Here is a 25,550-nt window from a genome sequence, read left to right as displayed (position 1 = left end):
TGTGCTGACATGCTGATATCATGTTTGTGAATGGAAGAAGTGCTGAGAATTTTGCATTTTTTCACCCAAACGAGCAAATGTGTGTGACTTTTTGAAGAGGAGTTTGGAAAGGTTACTTGTTACTCATACTTGTTATAGCACTTGTTCAAAACTAGTGTCAGCAAGGCAGTAAGTAGTAGCTGAAACTAGCAAGTCTAAAAGTAAATAACTGCTGTCATAGTAACATAGTTAAAAGTAACAGCAATTCCTTCCTAGGAAGATGGATTAAAGGAAACTGCCTTCCTTGAAGGCTATGTCTGCAGGAGATGCCAACTGATTCAGCACGTCAAGCTCAGGGTCGCTGAATTAGAGGAATTGGCTGGCCTGCACTGTAGTAGAGAATTGGAGGACTTGGTCGTGGTGTTTTTTTAGAGAGATCATGTGCATCCCTAAGGTGGTGGACTGAAGACTAGACTGGATAGGTGCCAGGGGGCATCAACCCCAGAATTGGAGGTGTCAAACTGTTTTCAGGTCTTTCCGGAGCTGTCTGTGAAGACCCTGAGATGGTTGGACTAGAGGAGCCGCAAAAGCAGTTCCTGGAAAAAGCAAGGTTGTAATATTAAGGCAGTCAATGATTAGGGGAACTAAAGCACAGGTTTGCTCCAGAGACAGACAGTCTTACATGGTGTATTGCATTCCAGGTGCACAAGTAGAAGACCTCCCTGGAAGGGAGTGAGGGTGGATCCACTTGTCAGTAGAACATTAGAACAATCTAGACGAGAATAGGCCATTCAGCTCAACAAAACTCTCTAGTCCTGTCCACTTAATTCTTCTAAAATAACACTCTGCAGTTTTGAAAGTCCCCAAATTCCTACTATCTACCACACTGCTTGTTAGCTTATTTCATGCATCTCTGGTTCTCTGTGTAAAGAAAAACTTTGTAATTTTTGTGTGAACTTTACCCTTAACATGTTTCCAACTGTGTCCCCGTGTTCTTAACGAGTTGATTTTAAAATAACAGGCTAATTCCCTTCATAATTTTAAATACTTCAATCATATCTCCTCTTAATCTTCTTTTGCTTAAACTATAAAGACTCAGTTCTTTTAATTTTTCGTCAATTCTTCCCTTGTAGATCTGGAATCAGCCTAGTCACACTTCTCTTGAGTTTTTCTAGTGCTGCTTTCCTTTTTCTAGCCTGAATACCAAAGATGTACACAATACTCCAGATGAGGCCTCATCTGTGTGTTATAAAGCTTGAGCATAACCTCCTTGAACTTCTACTCCACATATCATGCTATATAACCTAACATTCTGTAAGCCTTCTTTTAAGATTGTCTAGCAGTTGATATTGTTAAGTCCACTACTACTCCTAAAACCTTCTCATAAGGTGAACGTTTGATTTCCAGACCTGTCATTGTGTGTTCAAACCTAACATTTTTACCTTCTACATGTAATACTTTACATTTACTTACATTAGATTTCTTCTGCCACAAATCTGCCCAAGCATATATGCTGTCCAAGTACCTCTGTAATGATTCAGCGGATTCTAGGTTATCTGCCAGTCCACCTAGCTTGGTATCATTTGCAGATTTAACCAGCTTGTTACTTATATTCTTATCCAGATCATTAATATATCTGTATATCTCCCAAATGAATGCTGACTTCCACAAATATGGCTAATTATATAGTTGAAGGAGTGAAAGGGCTGTGGCTTAAAGTGTGTGAGTTGTCTTCCAGATCCTCCTCCTTTCTAAAGGCACAAACAGAAATTACATTGGTGGCTGTTTCCCTTCTCTAGGATCTGTAAAACACTCAATGCGCTTGTGATTGTGGCTGACATACAGTATATGTTCAATAAACAGCAGATGTGTTTGTCTAATTACTTGTTTTCCTTTATTTTTATTTTTTACAAGAGGAAGCAATGGAAAATGTATTGAAATATGAGGATACGCTGTTTCCAGTTTCCACTGATCAGCAGGATGGGTTCAGCTCTGATTCCAGTTGGTAATGCAGTATGATATTATTTATTATTGAGATATTATTATTAATTGTTGTGATGATTATTAATTTATATGTTGCATGATAATATTTGCTTATTATTCAAGAGATACAGTGTATATTGCACTTTGCAAAACTATATGCTATAATCAGAAAATCAGAATCAGAATTTTGTCATTCAGTTTTTTAAAATAGCTATGTTCTAATTAAAATAGGCTTTTATAGCAGGTAAATGTTTTTTTTGTATTATACACTTATAGTGCATACAAACCCAGCCACAGGGGATGCACAAACCAGTGTGTTTCTTTGTGCCGGTCCCAAGCCCGGATAAATGGGGAGGGTTACGTCAGGAAGGGCAAATCAATTTGCTGACAACAATACAAATTTCCATACCGGATCGGTCGAGCCCTGGGTTAACAACGACTGCCACCAGCACTGTTAGCCAACAGGGTGCTGGCGGAAATTGGGCTACTGTTGGCAGAAGGAGAAGAAGAGGGGGCAGACGTGTCTGGAGGCAGGAGGAGAGGAGGACAGTAAAGAGAGTGGAACTGGGGTAGGAACTTTGAATGTTGGAAACGTACTCACAAGCGAGGAGTGTGTTGAGCAGATGGAAAGAGTACTTTGAGAGGCAGGTTGAGGAGACCCTGGAGAGGTGGAGATATGCTCTAGAGAGGAGAGGAATGAAGGTCAATAGAAACAAGACAGAATACATGTTTATAAATGAGAGGGAGGTCAGTGGAATTGTGAGGATGCAGGGAGTAGAGTTGGCGAAGATGGATGAGTTTAAATACTTGGGATCAACAGTACAGAGTAATGGGGATTGTGTAAGAGAGGTGAAAAAGAGAGTGCAGGCAGGATGGAATGGGTGGAGAAGAGTGTCTGGAGTAATTTGTGACAGATGGGTATCAGCAAGAGTGAAAGGGAAGGTCTACAGGACAGTAGTGAGACCAGCTATGTTATATGGGTTGGAGGCGGTGGCACATCTTGGTCTGTCACACCCACCACCTGCATGTCCTCTCTCACCACATCCATAAATCTTCTCTTAGGCCCTCCTCTTTTCCTCTGGCCTGGCAGCTCCATTTTTAACATCCTTTTCCTAATATACCCCACATCTCTCTTCTGCACATGTCCAAACCAAGGTTATTATAGTTTTGCCTTTTTATATTAGTTTCTATTTCTATATTTTTTCTGACCTTACTTGGAAATTCAGTTTTGTTTTAGTTTTCCTTCATAGTGTATTTTTAGTTTTAGTTTTTATTTCACAGAGATATTTTATAGATATTATTATATATTATATATCTATTATTTACATCTATTAGTTTTAGTTTTAGTTTTAGTAATTATGGCATGGAGCTCCTTAGGAGTTTAGTTTTGTGTCACAATCAGACAGAACTGTACACTTAAAAGTTTTTAATACAAGTATAATGTTAGTGGAAGCTTACTACACTACATGGTTTAATATCTGGTTTTGTTTTTGTTTGATAAAAACATGCATAATGAAAACTAGATACTGAATATGAACAATTATACACAATTTTATAATTTTTAAAATATTTTGTCATGAAAATCACAGGGGCTTAGGAAGAATAGGGCTCATAGGCTTGAGTCAGTATGCAGACCCCACCTAGCTGTATTGAGGGAAACAAAGAAAAACAAGCATGTAGTGTCAAGGTTAGGACTTGAATAGCCCAACATAAAGGACAGTAAACCCATAATGAGCAGAGCAAGAGCAGGTAATAGGAGTACGGACAGGCATAAAAGGACAGAGACAGCATCTGAGATTAAGAACAATATATCCATCCATCCATTATCCAACCCGCTATATCCTAACTACAGGGTCATGGGGGCCTGCTGGAGCCAATCCCAGCCAACACAGGGCACAAGGAAGGAAACAAACCCTGGGCAGAGCACCAGCCCACCACAGGGCGTGCACACACACATGAAGCACACACTAGGGACAATTTAGAATCGCCAATGCACCCAACCTGCATGTCTTTGGACTGTGGGAGGAAACCCACACAGGAAACCCACACAGACACGGGGAGAACATGCAAACTCCATGCAGAGAGGACCCAGGAAGCGAACCTGGGTCTCCTAACTGCGAGGCAGCAGTGCTACCCACTGCGCCACTGTGCCACCAAGAACAATAAATACATTATCTAAACCTGTTTATCCAGAGCAGGATCGCAGGAAACCTGGTGCCTACCGCAGCAGGTTTGGATGTAAGGCAGGAAAACTCCCTGGTATGCAATATGTATTATAGGGCATAAGAACAAAATGAATATAATATTTCAACTATCTATTTTGAGAGAGAGAAAAAAACATTGGAAAAAGGGAGACAAATATTTTAAAATATAATTCTGCTAATGGATTACTTTCACAATATCAGGTATTTTGAGTTGTGAATATGAACTAAAAAAGATAAATTAATAAATATAGAATAATATAAAAACCCATTAGTATGTTTAGTTTTTCATCACTTGGCAGACTCTTTTCGCCTACCTACCTTTGTTTGTATTACTTCATTGTTAAACGATGTTTTTAAAGCAAATGTGATTGTTCAGCAACGATATGCTGATCTTGTATGATGACTTAATCAGTCTTTCGATTGGTGCCGTTTTATTTTCAAAAACTGGGACTGGTCTCCCCTTAACTTTCTTGTATAGTCAGATATGGGGATGGATATTTGAGGAGTAAACCGCAAGACAATGATTATATTTTTATATAATGTACATTAAGGAACCATCAACAACAAATCAAATCAAATGAATAATATATTAAACAATTATTATAAAAGTAAAGTTGAATAAATCGGACTCTGCTGCTGCATGAATAAAACAAATAAATCGTGTATGTGTTCAAGTAAAGTACCACTTGTGGGTGATGGATTTGGCCCAAAAGTTAATACAGATCTACAATTGTGGTATAACAACCACATGCCAAATTTCATCCATCTATCTAGTTGCATTTTTGAGTTATTGTGTTTACACACACGCGCACACACACAATTCCAAAAAACTGTATTTTTGGACTCTGGGAGGTCTATAACGTCAAGATTTATCAAAAAATCGAGCTCAAATTTTTTCATGATTACTATACTTTCTCTATACTTCATATATGAGAAAGTAAAAAACAATTTCCTCTGTGCGACGTGGCAGGTGAATTGCTGTCAACAAAAAGCAGTCACTATAGAAATAAACTGAAACGCTACTCACTTGTGATTTTTCTGTCCATATGGTAAAGGTTTTGTTGAGCAGCACATTCTGATTTCAGCCATTTGAATTACATCTTGATATACAACAAGTGCAAAGAAAGTGGCACATAAATCGCTTTCTCTTTCAGATTGCTCTGTCACCACAAATGCTGTATGAACACTTGCCCTCCATCAACAGCTGCTGTTCACTGGATGAAAATGTGCAGGTGGCTCGTGGTGGATGACTTTCTGTTTTACAGTTAAATGAAAACTAAAAATATTTTAATAAATTATTATTTTATTTCAGTTAGTCTTTCCAGCTACTTTAATAGTTTCGTTTAGTTTTAGTTTTTCATTTCGGTTTTGTTAATTATTTTATTACAGTTTACGAAAATGTTTTTTTTAATAATAGTTTCAGTTTTGATTTTAGTTTTCGTTAACTATAATAACCTTGGTCCAAACCAACACAATCTTACCTCCCTGACTTTGTCTCCCAACCGTCCAACTTGAGCTGACCCTCTAATGTACTCATTTCTAATCCTATCCATCCTCGTCACACCCAGTGCAAATCTTGGCATCTTTAACTCTGCTACCTCCAGCTCTGTCTCCTGCTTTCTGGTCAGTGCCACAGTCTTCAACCCATAACTGGTCTCACTACCGTCCTGTAGCTCTTCCCTTTCACTCTTTCTGATACCCATCTGTCACAAATTACTCCTGACACTCTTCTCCACCCATTCCACCCTGCCTGCACTCTTTTTCACCAAGTATTTAAACTTGTCCACCTTTGCCAACTCTACTCTTCCTCAACATTCCACTGACCTTCCTCTAATTCACACACATGTATTCTGTCTTGTTCCTACTGACCTTCATTCCTCTCTAAAGCATATTTCCACCTCTCCAGGGTCTCCTCAACCTTGTCCCGCATCTATGTGCACAACAGAATTTATTGCATTTGTCAGTCAGCAAAGCCTGAGCAGTGGTTATATACCTTCAAATGAAAACCCAGGTGATTATGCGTCTAGGTCCATTGGTGCATCACATTTGGCAGAGACAATATGGTTTACTGGACCAGCTTTTCTATACAAGCACCAAGAAAATCAACAAGAGACATCAGTGTTTTTTGAATTTCTGAACCCTGACAAGGAAACTGAAATACAGCAAACAGTTACAAACTGTGCTACTCGCATTCGAATAAAAGAAGGGCTGACCACCGACTGGTCTTCCTGAAACTCGTTAGTCAGAGCTATAGCCCTCTTTATCCACATTGCTTACTCCTACAATGCAGCTCAAAACTTAACTGAATGCAGAGGCTGCCACTACTGCTTTAAAGCATGTACTGTACACCTGATGAACTTTCTCGGGCTTCAAATACCAAACTTAAGTTAGTCCATACTGAAGCTTATATGAAGGAGCTACATTTGCCTGATAATTGGAAAACTGTAGATAAAAACACTTCACTTTTTAAACCTGACCCCAAAGTGGTTGAAGGCCTTATCAGGATTGGAGGTCGACTTAAAAATGTGCAACTGGAGAGTGGTGAAAAGTATACACTGACCTTACCTAGACACCATCATATTTCTATCTTGCTAGTACGCTACAATCACGTACATGTGAAACATCAGGGATGTCACTTTACAGAGGGATCTCCTAGAGCCACACCCCCAAGACATCTCTGACAGCCTGAGAGGGCATTGTCTCCATTTATATCCCCTCTTCTGACACTCAAAACATTTACTTTCTGGAGCAAATTGCTTTTCCCATTGTTTAAAATATCCATGAAACTTAATTGTTTCTGGATGTTGGGCTCTTGGTTGCATTTGTAATAAATATTGGCTTCTGGATTCACAACAGTTTTGCTTCTCATCAGGGTTTTCCAACTCTTCAAAGTTTGCCACTATTTATAGGGGTAGCAGGAGGTAGAGACCACCTGTTATGTGGCTTAACACTAGAATCCCTGAAGCCGAAACAACTTGTAATCCCAGGCCACTTTAAATTCCTTTGCACCTCTTCTCATCAGCGTCTTTTGCAAATGTGTCGATCAGTACAAGCAGCAAGCAGTCTGCTAACCCATCCCCCCACTGACGGAGCGGAGTACAATGCAAAATTCTCAGAGCCCAAGTCTCTTTATCTGGCAGTGAGGTGCCTGGTGTTGTATAGGGTAAGTAACATCATTATTTGGAATGCATGCATTTCATGTGTGTTCCGTGACTGCAACGATTTGTGTAAGTGTAGGATGAAAGGAAATGTGAGGCAAGAAATGCTGAACATATACCTAAAGCAGAAATTTTTCCATGTTATACTAATAATGACGTGAAGTGTATAATGTGTGAAGACCTTGTCCAAATATTAAATAAATAAGTACGCTTTTTATTCAAGAATATAACCAAAGAAAAAAAATCATTCGATATACATGTTGCTGTCAATGAGTTAAAAACCCAAGCTCAAATGTCAATTTACAGGAAGTTGATATATATTCTTGAATGGTGTAGAGGTAAGAACTGCTGCCTTGTATCTCAAAGGTTCTGGGTTTGAGGCCAGGTGCTCCAGCGTTTTGAGTAGTGAGCTGCTATTATTATCATTATTACTGTAATATAATAAAACATACATTTGATTTGAATCTGTAACACCCGGTGTACATTTTGGCTACTTGTAATAGTTGGTACTTGTTTTTTATTATTCAGTTTTATTCTGTCGGTGACGTTCACGTGGTACATCGAACTTGCTACTTCCTCTCTGAGTTGATGGCATTTATCTCCCAGAGCAGCCCCTCACTGTCTTTTCCTCTTCTGACCTTTTTTGAATGCATATACTGCTGTTATTAACACTGAGTCCCTGTGTCTGCCTCCCCTCTGTTGGATGTAGAGTGAATTTGACACTGAATTCCATTCTTTTTATCTGACATGGCCTCCTCTCCCTGAGGTCTGAGGCTGAGGCATCAGAAAGCTAGCCATAATACATGCCATAACACGTTTTGTTTCTCTAGGAACTGCAGCTACTCGGTTCCCTTCATGCACATCCAGGAGCACTTCACTCTGCATTCCACTATGGCTTACGGTACAAGAAATACTTACTTGTACAGCCAAATTAGACCTGACCCTATGCTCAGTTGTCTCAGGTTGACTTCCCCTGATTCCAGTGGTGCTTTATCCTTCATCTCTATAACTTGTACAGCATTCTCTGTTGAATCTTGCAGCAGGGTGTGCAGTGGCTGCAGCAGCATTTCCAATTTTCCACTGAACATTATAGTGTTTGGTTATTTCTGATGAACCATCTGTAGTTCAGAGCTTCTCGCCTAGCATGAAAAGGCTAAGTGACTTTTACATCTGTTACTAAATTTGAAGGCACGCTTGCCATTCGCGTATGCCCTGCTGAGTTCCGTGGAGGTTCTGGAGTTTGGAGGCTATCACAAAGATCTATTTAGTCTGTAAAAAAAAATCCAGACTTTTTTCCAGCTAAATTTTTTCTCTATGTGGGATCAAAGAGTATCACTCACCGGCATATTCCTTGCGTCATTTTCCACAATGCAGTTCTTTCACGTTCAGTTTCAAGTCCAGGTCACCATCTTCCTCCACCTGGGATGTCTTGCGATCCAACCCTGTTCTTGGCCAATTGGGTGCCAATATTGTAACTGCCGCTTCAATGCATTGTGGTTGTCTTGCCTTGAGGCAGAGCAATGTAGGAGACTGCAAGCCTCAGACTTTGTATTTACGATTTAAGAATGCGGAATTCCTACTCAATGTTTCATCAGCCGTTCAAACTCATGACTGGACATACCTTGGCATAGGTTTCATCTCTGACGGTGGCCTTAAGGATGTCAAGAAGCACAACCTCAGTTGTCCAAAGCAAGGCCAGTTTCCATCAATTTTCTCTATCTAGGCAATTAAATGGGCACATGACACCTGTAGAAGTCTTGCTCCTCTTAGGTTTACAACCTGCTTTGTCTGCTTCCTTCTCCATTGAAAAGAGTGTCACAGTTACATTTGCTTGTACCTAAACAGTTGGTCTGGGTTTAGCCATAACTGACTCCTTAATACAGGTCCTTGCCAGCAGATGGACAGGAATCGTGTATCAATGTTGACCACTAGGGAGTGTCATAGTACCCAAATATCCAGACACAAGTTCACAGACACAAGTCTGGGTTTAAATGAATGATTTATTTCAATCAAATGCCTTTCATACAGGCATGTCAAATTTGAAATACAATTAAAGATTCTCTTTCCTCTTTTACTCCACTTCTCCCAAGTGAGCTTTGTCCTTATTTATCCAACTCCAATTTGCCTCGGTGAAGCAGAGCAGCTTCCTTTATACTAGACATGGGGGTATTTCTGGTGCTACCATATTGCACCCAGGAAACACTTCCAGGTCAGGCTGAATCTCTCCTAGCAGCACCCAATGACCCCAACAGGGCTGCCCACTAACACTACAACTTCCATGCAACCAACCAGGAGTCATAACAGAAGAACACCACCACCCAGTGTAATGGGGGAACACATAGCCCTGGGAGGCTGTCTCCCTCTGTCCTTCCCTTATAATGGCCTCCTGGTTGGGATGCCCATCCATCCTTCTACTTCTGTTTAACACTAGAATTACCAAAGCCTACGAAAAAACTCTTAGATTCGTCCCAACTTAAAACTCTTCACACTTTTCCGCCAGCGTCTTTTGTCCTGTAAATGTGTCGATAAGCAGTAAGCAGCCTACTATCACATCCCCCACACCGCCGCACAGTTTTCTCAGCTCAAGTCTGTTTACCTGCGTGTCAGTTGCTTAGAGTTGTATAGAGTGAGAAGTCAAGAAAAATGACACCTTTTATAAATACTATATGGTTATTTGGAACACATGCATTTCATGTGTGTTTCGTGTCTACAACAATCTATGTAAACACATCGTTAAAACAGAAACATTTTTCATGTTTTAGTAATAATTGACAAAATGTAGACATGAAGTGTAAAGCCTGAATGTGTTAAGCCTGAAGTCCAAATATGAAATAAACACTTTCACAAAAGGTATAAATATAACAGAACAAATGTGCTTCTATTCAAGAATATAACTACAGAAAAGAACCCGTGTTAGGGTGAGACATTCACACCCCTTTGATACGACCGCTTCGGTGGCGCAACGGTATCGACTGTTGACTGGTAATCAAAACTTAACGGGTTCGACCCTGGATGAGTCTGTTTTGAGAAGTGAGCTGCTCTTATTCTTACTATTTTAGAATAAAAACATACATTTGATTTGAATCTGTAACAGCCGGTGTAAATTTGTGGTACTTGTAAAGGTTAGCTTTGTTTTTTTTTTTTTTTTTAATTTTTTTTTTTATTCAGTTTTATTTTCTCAGTCACATTGACGATCCCACCCCCTGATCTGAAACTGCTGTTTTCACATAAAGACGTGCTATAACATGATGACGACGGTTTTACATCGGAGAAAGAATGCATGTCGCACTTTTTCCGTCGCTGTACTTTGTATATGTACACGGAAAGCTCTGCAGTCTACTTGTGACTTTAAGCTGTAGGAAAATAAGTAAATAAATCAAGGTAAATAGGTAAACAACATTCGATCTGGCTGTTATATACAAAATACAGCGACGGCGGCTTCCACCTTCAGCTATAGACTCTTCAGTATGCAATTAACTCTCCACACTAGTGTTTAGATCTGGTCTATCATTCAGAGCAGTAACAAGCAATGAGTGTATTGCTGTCAACAATATGGTGGCGCCCATGAATTGCAAACAAAATAGTAACATAGTGACATCACAAACATGGTGATAAATATAGAAAAAAATCAAACCATAGAAAATGACAAAACCTTAACAGTGGATTTTCAAAATTAAATATAGCTAATCACACAGAGAAAGTAATCAAAACTACACATTGTTATTTTTAGGTGGAACATACTGTATTTTCCATAATGTATCACTGGTACACTGGCAATTTCTTTGTTTATTTGTAGGGATGACCAAGAAAGAGATTTTAATGCTGATGCTGATAAAACATGGAAGATAACCCATGCTGAGAAAGTAAGAACTTTCAAATTACGTAAGAAACTTGACCAACTTGATTCTATGAGACAGCAGAAGGATCATGATCTTCTTAAAGTAAGGTACGCATAGTGAACTCGTGTTTTCTTATTTTTGCAATCTTAAAATTATGTAATGTTTATGTTGGTATCCTTTTTTATTTTCTTGTGGGTGCTTTCTATTTCTTTGTGCTTGTTTCTCTTCCTAACATTGGTAATATTTTTTTGGAATGAGTTTGTGAAATTTTGTGCTAAATGTGTTAAATATTTTGGCAACTCTAATGTTTTTAAACTTTTAAATTTTACTGTAAGCATTGTTCTTCAAAAAAAAAATCTGATTCTTCAACTTTTCTATTTTGGGGTTTTATGTGATGCATGCTGCTAATGGCCCCTTAGTTCTGCATCTGTTTGCGTGCTTTCCACCTTTTGCTCACCACCGATTGCCTTTGATGTCTAAATGTTTTCAAAACGTCATATAAGATTTAGCTTACCTTGGTGCATCTGTTCTTGACTACGTTGCAAAGTAGAACTTGTCCCATTCTTAGCAGTCTGGGTAAAAAGATACCCTGACCTGAAGGCAGTGCAGAGAAAGATCTCCAATTTCTCCCCTCATGGCTCCTTTGAGGAGAAAAAAATTGTTGAGGACCAGGGGCCCCATGTATAAAAACGGTGTGTACGCACAGAAATGTTGTGTAAGAACGTTTCCACGTTCAAATTGTGATGTATAAAACCTACACTTGGTGTAAAGCCACGCACATTTCCACGGTACCTCATACCCTGTCGTACACAAGTTCTTCGTTAGGTTTTGCAGACTGCCGGCACTCAGCGACAAAGCAGTGCTACTGTTCCTGTGTGGTTACCCTTTCTTAGATCCACATCCACGACGGCGGCTCAAGTGCTCCTTGTAGAACTGTTTGTACTTGCAAGTTACCGTGAGGTAATTGTACTTATGATACAGTTATAATATTGCACATCCTGAGCCACTTTATAAAGCGTGTATTTACTGTACATATGATGACGATATCATTTTTAAGATGAAATGCAGCCAAATATGTTGATTATATTATACAGATAAAACTTCAACTTTAACTACACGGTGCTGCAGCACTAGCGAGCTTGATCTTTGTACAGTTTGTTCCTTCCTCACGCTGAATTGTGAATTTCCCCTTGGGATTAATAAAGTATCTATCTATCTATCTATCTATCTATCTATCTATCTATCTATCTATCTATCTATCTATCTATCTATCTATCTATCTATCTATCTATCTATCTATCTATCTATCTATCTATCTATCTATCTATCTATCTATCTATCTATCGATCGCTGTTTTCGTGCTGTGGCTGGCGCGACACTGGAAGGATAGATGGATAGAATAATTAAACATTACGAAGATATTTCGATGTTCCTTAAACGTTTTGAAGAATCGGCGTTCTAAGCTTACAGATGGCTTAACGTCTATTACAGAGCTGATTGTGTGGTGATTGGGTATTTGGAGAAAGAAAAGTAAGGAGCATTTCATTGACGGTCGCGCATGGCGCAACAAGCATCTTGCTGTAAGACATGAACAATCACTGCGCCACCGTGTTCCCGTTTAATAACATGCTTTAACTCATATCATCATGAAAATTATATCACGTATACTTCAGTATTTTAATTACTCAGAGAGCTGTAATATTACAAACGTAATGGATTCTGTGTCCTGTCGGAGGAAGAGCACGTAGTGATTCAGGCACATAGAGCACATATAAGATCAAATACAAAACAAAGCATTTAACGTGCTACTTTAGTTACGATGGGATTTGAGAAACTAGTAAATTAAACGATTTTAAGATGAAATTTATGATGTTCTACTTTAATGACAAAGTAAACTACGTGATTAAAGTTGAAATTTTGAGATTAAAGTTGACATTTCGTGCTTTTTTCACACTGTGTGCCTTTTTTTTCACATACCCTAATAAGCTTTCATATGACACTCAGACGGTGGGCTACGACTCGCCTTTTCACGCCGACTTTGATATGTGACAACTTTTTTATTTCGGCACTGTGCGACTTTGTGAACTTGAGCTTTCGAGTTTTTCCGACACGCTATGTCACTCGATCAACTTCCTTTTGTTGCTTATATAACTGTTTAAACCAACAAATAGTATGTTTTTCTTTGCCTCCATTTGGTATTCGCTGAAATTCTTCTATTTTTCCTTGTACCTGTGCCATTGCCTTTTCACAGAACGCTGGGCTTAAGGGCTATTTATATTGATTTGCATATTCAAAGAAGCGTAATTCTGGGAAGAGTTGGGGCAGGACAGCAAGCGCGTGCACGTCCGTTTATTTCACGCTGAGCGGGATTTATGTAGTGGAAGAATGCGGAAGTTGGCGAGCGCACAGATTCCTGCATCTGGATTTTTCTGTGCGTAAGCACATTTCGGCTTTTGTGCTTACGTCATGTTATAGTGCGAATTCTATGCACGGTGTTATGCATGAGGCCCCAGGTGAACTCTTTACCAGTTATCTTTCAGCAGAGCTAAGCTCTAGTCTGATATGAATGCCTTAAGGACTGACATCAAGATGATACAGAAGGATGTAGTATCTGTTTATCTCCTTAGCGTTACATTTTTTTCTCAAAAAAACGTAAATTTCTTATTGAATCTCATCTTTCTACTGTAACGTGCAAAACACTTAAAGTACAAAGACATAAGTGCAGAAAGTATAGTAATGATAATATGAACACACGTGCGAGTGACTTTCAGATTTACCAGAATCACTTTTGGTTTCACTGTCCATTTCAATTTCACTTCCTGAAGACAAATTCACCTCATCATCAATGCTAATGAAAGGCTTTTCTTACAAGATGCCATTATGAGGCTAGGAGAAGACATGTCTACAGCATTGCCAGGGTAACGCTTGGGCCTGATGTTTAAGTTACAAACGCCTATATCATTGCACGAGTAAGACTTGGTGCTAACGATGTTGGCACTTTTACAGCTCAAGTAATCCTCGGGTCTTATGCAAGATGCATCTATACCATTGCCTGACTGGCACTCGGAAATAACACTAAGGAGGTTAAAGCAATAGCTGAACCCCATACTGTGGAAATCACTGTCATCAGTGGGGAAGTTGAATCTCTGTCAGGAAAGTTTACTAAGATGAAAGGTTGTCAGTGCCGTATAACTTTAGACTTGTCGGAATAAGGATTGGTATAGAAGGTGTGGTAGAAAGTTAACTCTCTATTATTAAAAAAAAAAAAAAACTTGGGATGAGACGTGATCTTTTGAAGAGAGACGGAGACACTGTCCCGCGAGACAGACAAGTCACGTCAACTTTTGGAAGCAAGGCCTGTGATACATATGCAGAGCAGTTTAAAGATAATGGAAGTAGGAAAATTAGAAAGTCTCAAAAAAAGAGAGTAAAAAAGAGATTGAATAGTGTTTGAGAATGTCTGGGGGAGAAGAGAGACAAAGCAGTGACTTTAAAATGTTTGAAGCGCTGCACGAAATGCAGATCACACGGCACAGGAGCAGCAGCAAGCCAGCAGCTGATCAAGCAAAGAGGAGGTAAAAAAAAAAAACTGTATTTGTTTCCCATTGTATCACCATTTTAAGAGGGGTTTCGGAGGAGCAAAGCGTCTCCTTGGGGTGCGTTCAGCCCCCCTCTTCACAACGGCGCGTAGCCATAGAGTAAAGATCGCATTAGCGCAAACAAACAGAAAATATTATTCGGTGAAATAACGGAACAGTGAAAAGAGATTGAATTGTGTTTGAGGATTTCTGGGGAGAAGAGAGACAAGGCAGTGACTTTAAAATGTTTGAAGTGCTGTACGAAATGCAGATCACGCCACACAGGAGCAGCAGCAAGCCAGCAGCTGATCGAGCAAAGAAAAGGTTATAAAAACCAACTGTTATTTGATTCCCATTGTATCACTGTTAAAGAGGGGTTTTGGACGAGCGACCTTGTCTCTTTTGGGGTGCGTTCAGTCCCCCTCTTTGCAACGGAGCATAGCACTTTACGGGGGGGGTGGGGGTGGTTTTGGCGAGCAATCTTATTAAAGAAAGAAACATCATCTAACAGGACAAATCAGTAATTGGGCAGGGGAAAAGACATTCATTGTATCTTTTAATTACTCCTCGGCAAAATTCCTTAGAGGAAGCATTCTTCAGTAGCAGTCTGTTACAGCATTGTCAAAATGATCAGAGAAACAAAGATTTGAGGTTCATTTTATAAACTATTGAATTTATATAGTGTCAATCATTGTTTAAATGTACAATGGTTGGTTTGTTGGTTTACACCCAAATGACTTATATAAAATAAGAGTCTACTAGCCGACGCCCGCCATAGCATACGGCGATGTAAGAATAGGAACGGAAAACGGTGAGGAAGGAATTCAGAAATCAAGAAGAAATAAAAACTTCTTGAACGACACAGTTGTGAATAGGTGTTTTGGTGGAGACGACAGATAACGAGTCGAAAGATCTAACCCTAGAAAACAATAACAATCCCAAAAAGATGTTGTTGTAGAATGTCTCTAAGTAATTCCTTAAGCTTAATCCAAAAGACTCATACTACAATATCAGGTCTGTGCTCTGGTCTTTGGGTATCCGGCAGTGCATTTAGAATTTCCGGCCAAGCAGGATTACATGTGAAAGTGATAAATAAATCAGGCTTTCCGAATTTACGTACTATTTCCATGGCATCCTGATAGTTTTGTTGCATGTATCTTGGACTTCCTGGAAAAGTGGACAGTAATATGATCATTTTGCCTATACGTACGTTGTTGTTTTCACCTGTGGAAAGCATACCCCCGGACACAGACAGACAGACACCAGAATATCCAAAACACACTTCTATATTTCTTCAAAGCACCACAATGCCTTCCTCGAACACTCTTTTTCTCCTTTCTTTCTTTTCTCTTTCTCTTTCCAACCTCCACTCCTCTTCTCACAAGCTTCGTCTCCTTCCTCCCAACTCTGGCTCTGCTTCTGGAAGGAGGTGATCCCTTTTCTACCGACCCGGATGAGCTCCAGGTGCTCCCCCTGATGACACTTCCTGGTGTGGCGGAAGTGTCAAGAGAGCCCCCGGAAGCACTCCAGGTTACCCTGGGAATTCTTCTGGCAACACTTCCTGGTGTGGCGGAAGTGCTGCCATCTAGGACCTCACAGCTGTCTGGGCGCCCCCAGGCGGTGGGCACATCCTCCGGTAGGGATGAGTGTCCCAGCTCCGGTCCAGTGGCCCATAAGCAGACCTGGGCGGCTGCCCCCTCATGGCCCAGGGGATGTATTGTCCATCACGGGGACCGTCCAGGCGTCCTGGCTGGGTAGAGTCCCCATCCATCTGGGACATTGTCCCAGCACCAGCTGAAGCCTGTACGGCAAAGGGGCCCATCCCGCGAGGGCTGTGTGTTTCCCATGGTGGGGTGCCGGCATATCATCGTCCACGGTCCGGTCCTGCAAAACATAAACGAGAGGCGGAGATGTCGTCCCGACGCCGCCTACTGGCGTACGGACAATGCCTCCACAGACGACCGGCCCCATGGCACTTGTAACACCGGCGGACTCCCTGCCGTTCCGGTGCCCTCCGGACCTGAAAACAAGACGGGAATGCCCGTGCCTGTGTCTCCTCAGCTAGTTTTGGGGTTGCTCTCCATCGAGGTGGAGAGAGCTCTCTCACCACCTGCGAGCTCTCTGGCCCTCGCTTCTTTCTGTCGGGAGACCCCCTCCTTCTTTCTCCGGGGCCTCCCGTTACTCTGGGGTGCTGCAACAGCCTGGATCCCCTTATGGGACAAAGAGGGACCCCGTGCTGTTTGCACTCCTCTTGAACGGGTTCCGAGCGCTGCAGCTTCTTGGAGCAGGGCGGTTTGGGTGCCGACACATACAAGCCGGCACCATCCCCCCGTCTCTTCTCCCACTGCTTGCTCAGTACTCGTCCCCCGATCTACTGTAGGACACCCTGCTAGTCGACTCCGGTCACTTACGTCACGGGTCCCTTCGCTAGGGCTTCCCCTTTCCTTTACGGTGCCGGTAGTACTTACCTGCACTGCATCACTGCTCGGGCTAGAGAATCCCATGGTGTATCCCCCCACTCCTTTATTGTCGTCAGGGAAGCCTCCGTTTTCTTCTCCAGCCCGTTGATCACCTCTCGCATCAAGTGCAGGACCTGAAACAGCGACTGTACGGGTCGAAGGGCTTCCTCCAACTCTCGTACAGCCGCCAGCAAAACCAAAACATCAGCCGAGGCGGAACTTACAGTTTGTTCACTTTTCCCATCCGGCTGGGAGCCATGGAGCTCCTGCGCCTGCTCAGTTGGGTCTTCGACCGTCCCAGAATTGACGTTCGTTAGTCCCACCTTTGACCACTCACTGGCGGGGACACAACACACTCCGTCCAATCCTGTGCTTGTCCCCATCCATCTGGGACACAGCGTTTGCTTGCAGTGTGTCTGATAGTCATTTGTATTATTCCACGTGCAGATCTTGTTGTAATTGATCTTGATGTAATCTGAGATAGTTGAGAAGCTAATCTGTATGCGTAAATTTGGCATTGAGTAAGCTTTATTCGCTTGGCAGTCCTTTTATCGGGAACATGTTGTAAATCTTTGTGCCAGCCAATGTCTCCGTAAGAGAATTAAAGTGGGTAAACCATAGGATCGCAATTCATACTGAGTGTGGAAATCTGATTTAAAGGAGTTGCCTATGGGATAGATGCAAATATCCCTTTTGGCAGGCGGTTCGCCATCTTCTTCGACAAAAATCGCTGCAACATGGGTGTGACATGTCGGGGCATTGTATTGGCGTAAATCCTGCCTAAGGTTTTCCTTGAAAACCATTCGTACAGATGCTGTTGGATTGGACTGAGCGATTTCATGCATGTCTTTGTATGATTTAGTGAAGGGGTTGATGGTTCTGAGCATGGAATCTAGCTGGAGAAGTAAATTTTCGCTGCATGCAGAGTTTGCTTTATTTTGTAAGCGTACTTCAGTAGCTTGTGCTGTATCAAAAACATACAACTGTCCAGGCAGTGTGGGGAAGGGTTTGGAAGAGGACAAATAGGAATCGAGAAATGCCGTTTTGGCTGCGTGTGGGTGGGACCGGTTTTGAAGAGGAGCCACAGGCAGCGTGGGGAAGGGTTTGGAAGAGGGCAAATAGGAATTGAGAAATGCCGTGTCGGCTGTGTGTGGGCGGGACCGGTTCTGAAGTGGAAGCAGGATGAACCAGAAGAGAAATATATATAAGAGATTATATTCTGGTGGTTCTTATACCTTTTGAGATGAGCTACCACCCTTGAAATTTCCGTGCATATAACAACTGTCCATTCTGGTTGTTTACAGGACATCTGCTGATTTCTTAGTTATCTCTTAGTCATCTTTCAGTACATTTTGTTGTTTACTTGACCTTTATCTGGTTTTCCAGCATTTATGAACCCTTTATGCTATTTCATAAGGTGAATGCTGTATTACCCTAAAATTATTCTTCCGCAAAGGAAAAATATATGCTGACATTCCTTTGTCAGCTCTTCCTGCTCTTTATTCCTTTGAGTCCATTACAGAGAGGGCACAGAAGGCCAATAGTGCACAGGTTAACAAATCTTGCCCTCCCGCTATTATAATGTGGTTTGTTAATTATCAAGACTGTCTGACAGTTAATCGAGAGGCAAGAAAATTTCAGGAGCTCTCCTTTGAAGGTCATAAAATTTGCTAAAATAGCTGCTGCAAGATGGCAATGAACGTGTTGATCAGAAAGTGTGAAAGAGTTAGGAGTTGACCCTTTTTTGGTTTTTACTGCGTGTCTCAAGCTCGCTTTTGAAAGTCAGCATACAGTTAGGTCCATAAATATTTGGACAGAGACAACGTTTTTCTAATTTTGGTTCTGTACATTACCACAATGAATTTTAAATGAAACAACTCAGATGCAGTTGAATTGTAGACTTTCAGCTTTAATTCAGTGGGGTAAACAAAACGATTGCATGAAAATGTGAGGCAACTAAAGCATTTTTTAACACAATCCCTTCATTTCAGGGGCTCAAAAGTAATTGGACAAATTAAATAACTGGAAATAAAATGTTAATTTCTAATACTTGGTTGAAACCCCTTTGCTGGCAATGACAGCCTGAAGTCTTGAACTCATGGACATCACCAGCTGCTGGGTTTCCTCCTTTTTAATGCTCTGCCAGGACTTTACGGCAGCGGCTTTCAGTTGCCGTTTGTTTGTGGGCCTGTCTGTCTGAAGTTTAGTCTTCAACAAGTGAAATACATGCTCAATTGGGTTTAAGATCAGGTGACTGACTTGGCCATTCAAGAATTTTCCACTTCTTTGCTTTAATAAACTCCTGGGTTGCTATGGCTATATGTTTTGTGTCATTGTCCATCTGTATCATGAAACACCGCCCAATCAATTTGACTGCATTTAGCTGGATTTGAGCAGACAGTATGTCTCTGAACATCTCAGAATTCATTCGGCTGCTTCTGTCACATCATCAATAAACACTAGTGTCCCAGTGCCACTGCAGCCATGCACGCCCAAGCCATCACACTGCCTCCACTGTGTTTTACAGATGATGTGGTATGCTTTGGATAATGAGCTGTTCCACGCCTTCTCCACACTTTTTTCTTGCCATCATTCTGGTAGAGGTTGATCTTGGTTTCATCTGTCCAAAGAATGTTTTTCCAGAACTGTGCTGGCTCTTTTAGATGTTCTTTAGCAAAGTCTAATCTACCCTTTCTATTCTTGAGGCTTATGAGTGGCTTGCACCTTGCAGTGCACCCTCTGTATTTACTTTCATGCAGTCTTCTCTTTATGGTAGACTTGGATATCGATACGCCTACCCCCTGGAGAGTGTTGTTCACTTGGTTGGCTGTTGTGAAGGGGTTTCTCTTCACCATGGAAATGATTCTGCGATCATCCACCACTGTTGTCTTCCGTGGACGTTCAGGTCTTTTTGCGTTACTGAGTTCACCAGTACTTGCTTTCTTTCTCAGGATGTACCAAACTGTAGATTTTGCCACTCGTAATATTGTAGCAATTTCTCGGATGGGTTTTTTCTGTTTTTGCACCTTAAGGATGGCTTCTTTCACCTGCATGGAGAGCTCCTTTGACCACATGTTGTCTGTTCACATCAAAATCTTCCACATGCAAGCACCACATCTCAAATCAACTCCAGGCCTTTTATCTGCTTAATTGATAATGACATAACGATGGACTTACCCACACCTGCCCATGAAATAGCCTTTGAGTCAATTGTCCAATTACTTTTGAGCCCCAGAAATGAAGGGATTGTGTTAAAAAAATGCTTTAGTTGCCTCACATTTTTATGCAATCGTTTTGTTCACCCCACTGCATTAAAGCTGAAAGTCTGCACTTCAACTGCATCTGAGTTGTTTCATTTAAAATTCATTGTGGTAATGTACAGAACCAAAATTAGAAAAAAGTTGTCTCTGTCCAAATATTTATGGACCTAACTGTAGATTTTGCAACACTCTGTCCGAGGTGAGCAAAGTGTTAGGTAACTTCGACTCGCTTAGCACATTTCCTCTGTGACAATTCGCTCAATATCTGCACCCTTTACTTCATTTTTCTTTATCTTTTTATTGAGTGGGGTGAGTGGATACAGGCACGCAGCTGTTTGTGGTTTGGTAACGGGCATGTGTATTAATTCTGATGCCTTGCATTCTTGGGTTGTACCTGTGTCCTCGTTTAAGCCTGTGTACTACATCTCCCAGATGTTTTAAAGCAGTCATTTTGTTTCACTTGTGCAAGGTCAGAGGTTGGGGGTGGGGGACAATGAGTTCTTTGGGATCCACTGTGCTATCTGACTGGCTGAGGCAGCATTTATCTGGAGCATGGGGTTACAAGTTTTATGTAATTTTTTGGGGGGAGGGTGGGTTTTCTTGTTTTTTTTTGGGGAAGGTGGCTTTTCCTGAGACATGCTTTCAGAGGTCACAGGTAAGTAGTAAATGTGCACTCCAACGGGGATGAGCATGTTTTGCTTGGCACATCTTTCTGTTTTTGTTCCTTTCTATCTTTACTGTTCACTTTATTTCAGAACATGGTGTGAATTAAGGCGCTATATTGCGCCTGACCTGACACAGATTCACACGAGAGGCACAGGTAAAATAAATAAACTATTTAATTCTTCTGCACCCGTGGGGTACGTCTTCCCCGTGAACCCCACAGGCAATACACAGTCCCAAGCACAGTACAGTAAGCAATCACCACAAGTAAACACTTTCTTCTTTTACCACCACTCCTCCCTGGCAACCTCGTCCTCTTCCTCCCGATTCTGGCCGCTGAGTGATGGTCGCTGGCTTGCTTATATTGGGTATCCGGAAGTGCTCCATGTGCTTGATTGCCGACATCCGGCTGCACTTCCGGGTAAGGCGAAATCAGTGCCCAAAAGGGGCCAGCGGCGCCTGCGGAACCCCACAGAGCTGCACAGAACTCCAACCCCCATGAAGCCCTGGGGGAGTCTGAGGCACTGCTGCAACCCAGGGAGGCTGCCATCCATCACAATGGCTAATTTAAATATAGCTTCTTAGGAATGTGAGAGCCTTGTCGATCCCTTAAAAAAGGTCTTGTTTGACTAACTTATTACATAGACACTGTATTGATTTCACATTATTAATTAAGACACATTTATTAAAGTCAAATGTGATGTGGGCTGCCTCCAAGCATTACTTGGTTGTCTCATTATCATCTGCCACTGCCACAAGTGTGGAGTTGTGATACTTGTCCAATGATACCTTCAGCTTAAGGTTCTGGACTCTCTCTAAGTCAGTGGTTCCCAAAGTTGACTGGGCTCCGACCCACCTAACAAAAACTGCCAAATTCGGGACCCACCTCTTAGCCGTCTTAAAAAGGAGGCATAAAATATTGGTAGCGCTCAGATTCCCTAGTAGCGAGTCGCGGAACTACTTAATGGTGTCTTATTTGTTCGGGCTGTTTATTTTGTTTAAAGTATTTTTTTCATTTGACATTAATTTGTTATCATCACAGACAACATATATTGTACTTTAGCTCACAAACAGTCACTATGGAAATTTAAGCGTCACCAATATGAATGAAGGGCTTTTCAAATAAGAAAAAAAACAACTTTAAGTTACAATTTTTTATTACTTAAATACCTACAAGGACTGTTATTTCAATGAGAAGGGTGTATTTGTTTCCTATTTTTTGTCATTACAGCTTTAGCATCAACTTCAATTTTAGTTACTTTTAATCGAAGTGAGTTTGATACGTCCAATTTATTTCTGTATTTAGTTTTAATGCTGATCATAGCCGAAAATCCGGCCTCACATAGATATGAGGTACTGAAGGGGAGGAGGACTTTTATAGCTTCATCAAACAGGCAAGGATAGTTCCCAGCAACTGAGAGCCAGAATTTCGTTAACTGCTTGCGATTGAAACTATTTTTCAGTGACGTATCTTCTGATAAATCAATGAGTTCTTCACTTGCTTTTGTTGACATACTACTTGGTAGGCGGTCTTGAAATGGGTTACAAATCCAATTCAACGAGTCGAGCTTTTTCATCTCTTCCCCGAAATAGGCATCAAAGTTATTTTTTAACAATGATAAATGAGTGGAAATTGCAGACAGTACGTTCGTCTTTGGCTGCACTTGGTTTTCTATAATAAAAGTTTCAAGAGTTTCAAAACAATCATACTTGCCATCCTCAATACAACTTTTCCACAACATAAGCTTTTTCATAAACGCTCGAATTCTATCGTGAACTGCAAAAATGTCTGATTCGTTTGAACCTTGCAAATACAAATTGAGTTCGTTTAATTTTGAAAAAATATCCGCCAAGTATGTGAGCTTGAGAATGAATTCTTTGTCCAATAGAGATTCAATATATTCAGTTTTTCCTTCCAAGTAAATTGTAACTTCACTGCGTAATTCCACTAATCGTGTCAGTACTTTCCCACTGGATAACCAACGTACCTCCGTATGCAGAAGAAGAGATGTATGAAGACTACCCATTTCTTCACACAGCTTTTGAAATAAATGTGCTTGTAAGGGTTTTGTTTTAATATAATTTACAATTTTCACAGCTGTATTTAGTACTGTTTTGAAATCATTAGGTAATGCTTTTAAAACCAGTGCTTCTCTGTGAAGGCTACAGTGTGTCCACAAAGCACAGGGGCTTTGTTTAAGAACTCTTGTAACGACACTGCTATTTTTCCCGCACATAGCCCGTGCACTGTCAGTGCATATACTGAAACGGTTCTTCCACTGTGAACCTTTCTCTTTTATATAGGAATCAACTGCATTGAAAATTTCCTTGGCCGTTCCACGACTAATTGGCTTGCAGAACAAGATATCTTCATGCACGTCGTTTTGCCATATATAACGCACAAAAACAAGTAGTTGAGATAGGCTTTGCACGTCAGTAGACTCATCTAGTTGTAGCGTATAATATTTACTACAAACTACCCTCCGGATTAATTCGTCCTCTGCCCATTCAGCCATTTTGTCGATTCGTCGTGCAACAGTATTATTGGACAGTGGTATGCGCTCGATTTCCTTTACTTCTTTTTCTCCAAACATCGCTCCAACAGCATCTTTAATCGATGGTCACACTAAATCTTCGCCAATGGTATGAGGCTTTCCTGCTCTGGCGATCCTTAAGCTAATGAGGTACGAGGCATATACAGCATTTTCATTACTATTAATGAAATGTAAAACAATATTTTTTGAAGATTTCATATCCAACAATTTTCTTTGAAAAAAATCTACTGGCTTATTCGTAAAATGGGAATGCTTCGTTTCTATATGACGCGTTAACTTACTTGGGCGCATACTTTCGTTCGCTAATATTTCGTAGCAAATCACGCATTGAGGACGCGGATCTATCGTATCATGATTCCAAGTGAATCCTAGTTTTAGATATTCAGGGTCATATTTTCTTACAACTTTCCGTCGTTTCGATTCATGCGAACTCGTTGAGGGAGCTTGGAAGTCAGCCTCAGTGCCACTTTTGTCAGTTATAAGAACATCTTCTGTCTTTTCACCACAATCAACCGGCGGCGGCGACGTAGTTTTTGCTCTCCGTTTCAACCACTTTTCCATTATTATATTCAAACGTTAATACAGTGATCCCTCGCTATATCGCGCTTCGCCTTTCGCGGCTTCACTCCATCGCGGATTTTATATGTAAGCATATTTAAATATATATCGCGGATTTTTTGCTGGTTCGCGGATTTCTGCGGACAATGGGTCTTTTAATTTCTGGTACATGCTTCCTCAGTTGGTTTGCCCAGTTGATTTCATACAAGGGACGCTATTGGCAGATGGCTGAGAAGCTACCCAACTTACTTTTCTCTCTCTCTTGCGCTGACTATCTGTGATCCTGACGTAGGGGGTGTGAGCAGGGGGGCTGATCGCACACCTAGACGATACGGACGCTCGTCTAAAAATGCTGAAAGATTATCTTCACGTTGCTATCTTTTGTGCAGCTGCTTCCTGAAACGACATGCTGCAAGGTGCTTCGCATACTTAAAAGCTCAAAGGGCACGTATTGATTTTTGACTGAAAAACAAACTCTGTCTCTCTCTCTCTCTCTCTCTCTCTCTCTCTCCCTGCTCCTGACGGAGGGGGTGTGAGCTGCCGCCTTCAACAGCTTTGTGCCGCGGTGCTTCGCATACTTAAAAGCCAAACAGCCCTATTGATTTGTTTGCTCTATCTATGTGACATTCTGTGCTCCTGACAAGCACTCCTTTGAAGAGGAAGATATGTTTGCATTCTTTTAATTGTGAGATGGAACTGTCATCTCTGTCTTGTCATGGAGCACAGTTTAAACTTTTGAAAAAGAGACAAATGTTTGTTTGCAGTGTTTGAATAACGTTCCTGTCTCTCTACAACCTCCTGTGTTTCTGCGCAAATCTGTGACCCAAGCATGACAATATAAAAATAACCATATAAACATATGGTTTCTACTTCGCGGATTTTCTTATTTCGCGGGTGGCTCTGGAACGCAACCCCCGCGATGGAGGAGGGATTACTGTAATTGTTTTTAAAAAGATTATAAGGGCATACGCTAACGAACACAACACAACGCGATAATGAATGTCACAAAAACAAAAGACGTCCGGCTGTTAGCCCGATTGGTCGGAATATTGTCTTATGTTTCAGGGCCCACTCAATATTCACTCGCGACCCATAGTTTGGGAAATGCTGCTCTAAGTGATTCATATGGTAGGTACTGTTTTCTCCTGTCCGAGCTTGGTGGTAGGAAAATTGGATTTAGTGCTATGTACGCTCCCATCCCCATTCATGGCAACTTCTTCCAGGACTTGGCTAGTCATATTCTTACACACCATTACTTTTAATTTGTTATCAGCACAGAAGCCAATGCTGTGCTTGACCAAGTCCTGGATAAAT

The 25,550-nt window shown here is 41.2% G+C and overlaps 1 protein-coding gene across 1 annotated transcript in view; it reads left to right on the top strand.

The window, feature by feature from the left end:
* Positions 1-25,550, top strand: part of cfap74 (cilia and flagella associated protein 74) — a 525,252-nt gene that overhangs the window by 23,137 nt on the left and 476,565 nt on the right. Inside the window, exons 3-4 of the mRNA XM_051931357.1 lie at positions 1,894-1,984; positions 11,121-11,270. Coding sequence (XP_051787317.1) covers positions 1,894-1,984; positions 11,121-11,270 — 241 coding nt within the window. The remainder of the gene's footprint in view (positions 1-1,893; positions 1,985-11,120; positions 11,271-25,550) is intronic.

Source organism: Erpetoichthys calabaricus, chromosome 8, assembly GCF_900747795.2.
Source record: "Erpetoichthys calabaricus chromosome 8, fErpCal1.3, whole genome shotgun sequence".
In the NCBI taxonomy this organism is placed as follows: Eukaryota; Metazoa; Chordata; class Cladistia; order Polypteriformes; family Polypteridae; genus Erpetoichthys; species Erpetoichthys calabaricus.
Note: the sequence above shows the minus strand (reverse complement) of the source record. Positions and strands in the feature narration are given on the sequence as shown.